Consider the following 8,238-nt stretch of genomic DNA (forward strand, 5'->3'; position numbering starts at 1 on the left):
CAACATGCAAGATTCATGACAGAAATTAAGGACAAGTAAGTGTTCATTTACTACAGTGGTGGAAAGGAGTTGAGTCCTTGCATGAAGGTGTGAGTTCAAACGGACAAAGTATATTGGGGAAAAGGAAAACACAATAATAAAACGACAAAAATGTGTAGACCAAAGTCAATTTGGGTTTAGGAGGCAAAGTGATATATACTAATTGAGCTCGAATTTCTTCCTACAAATTACGTTATGTTTGAATAAGGAATTTGCAATGCGTAGATACAATGCATTAATAGTAATACATATGATTTTATAAAATTCTTGTTTATTTCTTTTGTGATAATGATGAAGGGCTTATTTGGAAATGTATTTAAAATGACTGAAACTTTTTTTGTTGAAAATGTTTTTGAAACTAATATTTAGTAAAAACCCAAGTGCTTCTTGTAAGAAGCATATATTTGGTTTTTTTTTTCTTTTTTTTTTAACCAAAAAAATATTTAAAGTGCTTTTGGAACCCAATATAAATTTCACTAACAGTGTTTTCAATCATTTTAAAAACACTTCAAAAAAAAAAATGTTTTTCTATTGTTGTGTGATTATGGTATAATTCTAGGGTGTTTTGTTTTTTTTTTTTTTGGGGGGGGGGGGGGGGGGGTTGTTGAGAAACTCCAACTAGTTTTGTGAAGAATAAGGACTCGGTTGGAAATTTTTTTATCCAAAAACGCTTTCAGTAATTTTTAAAACATTTTCAAATGAGCTATAAGATTGAAGTGTTTTTCTACTAAAGTGTGATTATGGTCCTCACAAGATCACTCCCCAACAAGCCCTATAGCACACATGAAATCAGAAAAGTATGAGTTTCTCCTACCACTATTCAAATAATTGAAAATCGAGAATCAAATTAATTAAGGAGGGTAATCAATTATTAATTGATTTCGTTTCCTTACTTTCCCTATTCCTAACTCCACAGATCTCCTATTCATTTTGGGTAGTGTATCCACACCCTTTCACAATTCTTTGCCATCGGGTCGAGTGAATTGAAGAAAATCAATGAAAAAAATTAACAAAAAATTGTCGGACATAGATATGAATATGTGAATAGCACTATTCTTCGTTTTATGTTCTTAAGTGAACATGTGCTTATGTGGAAAGAAACAGGAAAGAAAACAAATCAATAGGTCAAGAATTTTCAAGTGGATTGGGTAAAACTTAGATTAAAGCCCGGCCCATTTACTTTCCAACCCCGTTTAGGAATTTCCACCACCAAAATAAAGAATATCCCCAACAAACACAACTCCGTTTAGATTTGGCGCAGAGAGAGCTCCAATGGCGGGTGACACAGACAGCCCGTCTTCTCCCCCAAACAAACGGCGGAAAACCCTAAAATCAAAAATCGAAGAGGACCCAATTTCCCACGAACCCCAAGAACCCGAAAATTCATCTTCTCAGCGATGCCCAATTTGCTTCCTGGAAGGTGGCAAAGTGATCAGAGGCGAAATCGATTGCTGCGACCACTACTTCTGCTTTCTCTGCATTATGGAGTGGTCGAAGAAGGAGTCGCGCTGCCCACTCTGCCGCCGCAGTTTCACCACCATTCGCCGGCCGCCGAAAGACGGCGTCTTTGCCCGCGAGCGAGTCGTCAAGATTCCTGCTTGTGATCATGTATTCATGCTTTTTCAATTTAATTGTATTTCTAATCTGGGTTTCGTATTTTTCGAATTGGGCTTTTCTGGAACGGTTAGAATTTCAAAAAATTTGTGCTTAAAGTTTGCAGCTTGCTAACTTTCGATTAGTGTTTCTGTCACATTGTTGGTGTTGTAAATTTACAGTTTGCAGCTTCCTATCAGTCTGTGTTCTTTCAAATTTATGTTTCTGTCACATTGTTTGTGTTTTCAAATTTAAGTTTATGTCGCATTGGTTGTGCTGTAGTTTATGTTTCTCTGACATTGGTTGTGTTCTAGACTTCTAGTTTATGTTAAAGTTTGCAGCTGCTAACGTTTGACGTTTTTCGAATTCATGTTTCCCTCACATTGGTTCTTGTGTTGTAATGTGCAGGCTCACCATCCATCTAGTAACATGGCTGGGCAAGTTCTTCGTTACGAAGAAGTTACGTGTCAAGTGTGCCACGGCATGGCAGATGAATATCTTCTGTTGCTCTGCGATATTTGCGATTCAGCTGCTCATACGTACTGTGTTGGACTGGGTAATACCGTGCCCGAAGGTGATTGGTTCTGCCTTGACTGCACTACCATTAGGGGAGAACACGATGACAATGTTGATTCTAGTTCTGATTCTGACGATGAATATCTTTTAGGACCATCCGACCCAAATATATCGGCCTTTGACATTGTACAAGAATCATGTAGTTATAGCTCAGTGGCTAATAGATATCTCCCAAGAATCCCTAGAATTCCAAACCACTTTGCACTTCCAGTTGTCCGTGACAGGTCTACCAGTATCGCAGATGAAGTAATTACCACGCCAGCAGAAACACTACCAAGTGTTGCAGCATCAGGTGCAAGAACATTGGTTCACCGTCGCTATGTGTGCACTCGAGTACAAGAACTCCGTGAAAATTGGAATGCCATCCAAAGTGGTTCATTGAGCTTCTCTTCGAGTTCAATTAAATCTGGCTGCATTAGTAGTCAAAAGCCTGAAAATGGTGTGGTAATCCATGAAAGATCAGGCCAGACACAGTCCTCAGCTTCCACAAGTGGTCAACAACCGAGAAATCGAGACAGCTGTGGCTTAAATGATATCGACAAAGCATGGAAAATGATGGAAATTGCAAAGTCAAGAATGGACGCTGGTAAAAAGTGCAGCGGCAGTTCCGTCAACACAACAAATGATTCAAGAAAACGAACTACTGTAAATCCTTGTTTTGGTAAATCAAGTCAAGCACAATCCTCATCTTCCGCAGGGTATTATCGACCAATAAATCAAGTTGGTTGTGGAACACGTGACATTAAGTCGAAACAGCACGTTCATACAAACACTGGCAGCAGCAGTGGCGTTCAGCACCCAAAACTTCTTTCTAGGATGTCAAGTGCTTCAAAAGAAGCAACAAATGTAACATCGAGTTTTGATATTTTGAGAAGCCAACAACTTGGAGCCTGCGATCGGAGAAAAACCGGAAAGGAGTCCTACAAATGCAGTCCTCGTGAAAAAGAAACAATAAGACATCAACCTGTAAAGTTGGAAAAGGATACGCAGTTTAGGGTTACGCCTCAGGATGCAGTCGCACCTAGCGAAGGCCCTTCAGCTAGACATATAAAGCAGGCTGCAGCAAACATCATTCATGAGCAAAATAGGTCTGCTTGTTCAGTAAATGAAGGAGCACCTTCTTCTTTTTATGCCAAACCACCGATCAGTACTTCTTCCAGTAAATTAGACGCGCAGAAGAGAAATATTGGACGGGGAGAGAGCTGTTTGGAAGGCCAATCAAGAAAAGATGCCAAAAGTGAAATCGCGTCTGTTGTGAAGGTGAACTTGAAGATGTTAACCAAAGACAAACCATTAGGTATGATTTTTACTTCTTAGTTTAATATTTGATCCATATACATATACGTATCATGGTTAATGCTATAGTTTGCAAGTAACTAGGGCAGGTAGTACAAACTTAAGCACACTATCGCTATTTTAGGACATCCGCTTTTATATTTACTCCCGGAGCATCCAAGAATTACTTTGACGACAAGTATTCCTTCAACTTCCTGGCTCTTATAGTAGACAGATATTACCCTGGCTCTCGTCTCTGATTGACTCTAGTGCTGGCATGATGGAATGTTGAGTACGATAAGGGAAAAGCGATGTTGTGTTACTTGAGTACGATGAGGGAAAGGCATTTTACAATGCAATGCATTGTTAATTGAACAGAAATAGTTGGGCTCATTTTCACTGTTTGATTGCCTTTTGATGAAACAAACGTGTTACTTGAAATAGGAGTAAACTAATTTACTCGAAATCTTTTTGTTTTTTCAGGAGTTGATGCATTCAAGGAAATCGCAAGGCTTTCCACGCATACCATTTATGGCGCTTGTGGTTTAAAGCATTCAAAGTCTGGTATGTACTCCTTCCCTAGCTTAGAATGCCCCCACACTGAGCAGTTTCAACCACCGCACAAACCCAGTCCGATGCCAAACTCTTGTCGAGCTTGCTTTGATGGTTTTGTGAAAGGCGTAGTCAGTTCTATTCTGTGTGGTTCAGCTGGTTCCGCAAAATTAAGCCAAGCTCCATCTTAACCGGTTCCAACTGCCACTGTTCAGCCACAAATAAAGTAATTTCTAAATTTTATTGATGAATCTTATTCCATAGGAGAGCAGGAATGTGGAGTAATTTTGCAGTAGTATCTTAACTCAGGTGCAAGGAGTCGGGGAGCCCTGCTCTGACCAACTTAAAAGAAACTACTTTCAGAATATATATAACCATATTGTATTTGCTTTTCCTCATTTCTGTCTATACTTTCTCTGGTTTTCTACTACTGTTTTCTTGCCATACTCAGATGGAAGCTACAAGCATAAAACAGAAAACGAAGAACACGATTTCATCTTTATTCCTGCACTTCAGCTGATCCCGGATCTTCTTGATTCGGAAACTATCTACATTTCTATATCGTAGGCTGCTTCTACTGCTGATGACGACGTTCTTCGATGCTGCAGAAATTAGAGAATCCCAAATTCCCTAACGAAAACTGATAGCAGCTTGTCCTCTGTGGTTCCGTTCTTCTATGTCAGACTAGAAGTTGAATTAGGTTAAAATCTGCAAGATGTTCGGAGCCTCTGTCTCTGCCCGATTGTTGCAGACCTTCGGTTGCCAAGGGTGGGGTAAAGAAGCTCCCTGAACTTTTCAAGAAACAGAATCCATTCATCCTCGCACATATCAGCAACCTTCACGAAGCTTGCTGAGGCTGGTAACTGATCATTTCCATTCTTCAGATTCCTGGGATAGTACCTGCTCGCTGTAGCCGGCTTCTCCCATCCACATCAGTTCTTTTCGGGGGCATGGACAATTTTGAAGCAGTTGGATGCCAATTTGGCTGGGAAGTGATTCCCTCAGCCCTATCTTCATCCTCTTCCAAAGTCTCATCTTGCTTTGAGAGCAAGTTTCGACGGTTAGACCCAAAAGGATACGAAACCTGATCAAAGAAGCGACTCGACGTAACGTGTGAAGGATCAAGAATCCCAGCATTCTCACAATCCATATCAAACAGAAACTCTTCGTTTCCTTGTTCGGCCTCAAAGTTTGTCAAGTTCGAATATGCTATGTTCTTCCTGGCGTCGAGGCATACAGCTTCCAGTTCGCTTGGTTTCTCCTCTAGTCCACTCTCTGACGTACACAAGAATTTCTCAAATACAAAGTAGTTAGATGGAAGCAAATACGAAGATTAGGTGTGTGTTGACAAGTCACGCGGTCTGGATGCTCGTACTGAAGTTTTCAAGTTTCTCTCCTACAAGTCGAGAATACTAGCTTAGTCAGTATCGACACGTAGTGTGCCCATATCACGAGTGTGTAGCAACACCATCCAAATTTCCAACCTCATAACTAGGCAATCAAGGTTCGCATTGCAGCATGTGACATCCAAACACACAACAGCCCGCAATGTGCTCAAAACACTGGCAAGTGCTGCCCAACACCGAAACCCTCGGAACCCTAATCATCCGATCTTCCATGCGAATCCCAAGCTTATTTATTTCCCTCAGTTGTTGGGGACGGAATCGGATCCTTTCGAACCTAAATAAACTGAGCTTTCTGAGCAAAGAATCTGAACCATTGAAATTTGATCCAACGATTACAAACAGGAAACCTTTTAAAAATTATAATAATTGTAATTATTAAATCAAATTTTAACAGTCTGAATTCTTTAATTCGTAGGCTCAGTTTGTTTAGCTCCGAAAAAAATCTGACTCTGTCGGGGGAAACCCCCCACCTCTCCAGGGGCCGCGTCGCATTCGCAAGGACCAGGCAAAGCCACACGCGAAATCACCACGTGACCACGCCACGTCACCCACCGCATCCCTTTCGTAACCCATTAACGACAGGTCACACGGGAAAGGCAGGCACATGCCCCCACTCCCTATTTGTCGCCTTTTCCTCTTTTGTTTTTTCCGGGATGGGTAATTCGCGGGCCCCACGTGACACCGTCACGAGAAAGAGAGGGACCCCGCCACCGGCTACCACGTGCTCTCACGTACCCAACAGTGTTACAGAGAGAGAGAGAGAGCCGTAGATATGTAGGCCTATGCCCTAAGATAGGGTAGCCCTCCCAAACCTATGAAATCCCAAGCCACTGCGTGATGCCGCCATGCTCCTTCCTCGTATGACGTCACGCAAAACTCCAAGGGGTTGATTAGGTATTTCGCCAGCATAACGACGTTAGCAGACAGTAGCGGCGGCGTATGACGGCGTTAGAAAAGGGCCGGGTGAAGTAGGGGATAGGCGTGGGGAGAGATTGGGGTCCCCACCGCACGAGCCTGCAGGGATTGATGAACCATGAACGGCAGGGGATGGGCTCACGTGAGGGGTGGCCTGCTCACGTGCGTGGTGCTTAGCCGTTCGTTTCGTTCTCGTGCTCTCTTTGGCTGAGTGGGAGTAGGGGTCCCGTCACGTCATTGCGAAAACATACGTATGCGTATCACATGGGCAAGCCTAGTACAAAGGATTCCCCACCACCAACCGAAAACTGCCTTTCCCAGTTTTCTCGTGCCCAAAAATATCCCCAAGGGAAAAAATGACTTCTTTACATTCTCGATACGTCATCGTGATATTTCATATCAATAAAATAAAGTGTACATGTTTCATATTTTTACATTTGCGTGACTTTATTGGTCTTGAATGTTATAGTGACGTTGCAAAGTGTAGAAAATTTGTTCTCTTAATAGCTTTTCCCTACAACGAGATCACTACAGTGCCAAGTTTAACCCAAGTTATAATGAAAATTTGAAGTGCGTCATAATGTACAATTTGTTAAATATCCCACATCGGCCAAAGAAAGAAAGAAAGAAAAGTTTAAATATCTTAACCTCACTCTAACTAATACTGAAGTTTTTTGTGATAAAACCTCACATCTACAGGATTGTGCACGTGGTAATTAACAAGTTATTGACAATATTAGTGTTGTTGGAGGTAGGCTTTTAGCTCGTGTCTCTAATAATTACCAAGTTAAAGACAATGTCGATGTTGTTGAAAGTAGAGCCTTGGCTTGTTTCTCTGAATAGTTCATAAGTAATAACAGTAAATCTAAGTCACTTTTATTGAACAATAAATTTATGTACAGTATAGACTCCATCAACCCTACTAGATGAGAAGTTTTTTAATGTGATGGGAACACGACTTGATATACCAAGTGTTATATTTCAAGTGATTGGAAATTAAAAGGAAAAAAAAAATCTAACCACTTGTATTATGACACTTGATATACCGGCTTGTGTTTTTAGCACATTGAAAAATCTCTCTGCCAAATCGTGTTGTGCATGGCTTCCTAAGAAAACATGTTTTGGGAGAAGTGCTAACGCCGTCAACTAACAGGAGAATGCCGAAACCGCTTTTCAGACGATCCCAAAACCGTCTTCTCAATATTTTTTTTTTGTTTTCAAACAGAAGAAACGGGATCGCGTAATAGTGGCGTGGGGGGCCCACCCACAATGCAAGGGTGAGTTGGCCACGTGATTTGGGAGGCTGACGATGTGGTAGGCAGACGTTTTCAATCACGTGATAGAGCGCGTATTCCGCGGTAATACCGACACGCGTCCACGCCCGTAAAAGTCGTGGAGAAAACTAATTAGTTGCTTCCTAATACTATGATTTAATTAAGCAGAAATATTAATTAATTTAATCAAATATGTCAGTGAGAAAGGCTGTGAGGAATAGGGAATGGAAAATCCAATTATCCTAAAACGCCAGGGGCAAAGCACAAATGATTTGTTAACTAATCCCTAAACGGATTCCTTCAGAAGGGAATGTCTATGTTTCGCCGAAACACTCTCTTACTATAAACAAAAGGCCCCCCAATTTTCCCATGATTTTTTGAACTCCCCCTTCTAGTTTAATGAATTTGACTTTAATATTAATGAGAGAGCAAAAGATAAAGAGTTCGTCTGGAACTACTTTTAAAATGATATAAAGGGTTTTTATGAATGTTTTAAAACTAATTCTTAATAAAAACGTAAATGAATTATGAAAAGCACTTCAAGTGATTTTAGAATCTAATTTTTTTTTAAAGCGCTTTCAGTCATTTTAAAAGCATTTCCAAACGAG

At 40.9% G+C, this 8,238-nt stretch overlaps 1 protein-coding gene across 2 annotated transcripts; it reads left to right on the plus strand.

Moving 5' to 3' along the window:
* Nucleotides 1–1,259: 1,259 nt before the first annotated feature.
* Nucleotides 1,260–5,468, plus strand: LOC137711256 (uncharacterized). Of its 2 annotated transcripts, XM_068450488.2 has the most exons (4): nucleotides 1,260–1,647; nucleotides 2,041–3,505; nucleotides 3,967–4,261; nucleotides 4,487–5,468. In XM_068450488.2, the coding sequence occupies exons 1-3, from the start codon at nucleotides 1,312–1,314 to the stop codon at nucleotides 4,224–4,226; spliced, it is 2,061 nt and encodes a 686-aa protein (XP_068306589.2). In that variant the 5' UTR covers nucleotides 1,260–1,311; the 3' UTR covers nucleotides 4,227–4,261; nucleotides 4,487–5,468. The 2 variants fall into 2 exon arrangements, with proteins under 2 accessions (XP_068306589.2, XP_068306588.2); XM_068450487.2 differs by lacking the exon at nucleotides 4,487–5,468 and having other exon boundaries at nucleotides 3,967–4,433.
* Nucleotides 5,469–8,238: the final 2,770 nt, after the last annotated feature.

The sequence above is a fragment of the Pyrus communis genome, chromosome 6, assembly GCF_041283825.1.
Source record: "Pyrus communis isolate YQ-2024b chromosome 6, ASM4128382v1, whole genome shotgun sequence".
Taxonomy (NCBI): Eukaryota; Viridiplantae; Streptophyta; class Magnoliopsida; order Rosales; family Rosaceae; genus Pyrus; species Pyrus communis.

Bases quoted from the DNA above. Each gene is read 5' to 3' on its own strand.
- LOC137711256 (XM_068450488.2), top strand. From the start codon at position 1,312: ATGGCGGGTGACACAGACAGCCCGTCTTCTCCCCCAAACAAACGGCGG. The intron at 1,648-2,040 runs GTATTCATGCTT...TGTAATGTGCAG, and splicing joins AGATTCCTGCTTGTGATCAT to GCTCACCATCCATCTAGTAA. The intron at 3,506-3,966 runs GTATGATTTTTA...TTGTTTTTTCAG, and splicing joins AACCAAAGACAAACCATTAG to GAGTTGATGCATTCAAGGAA.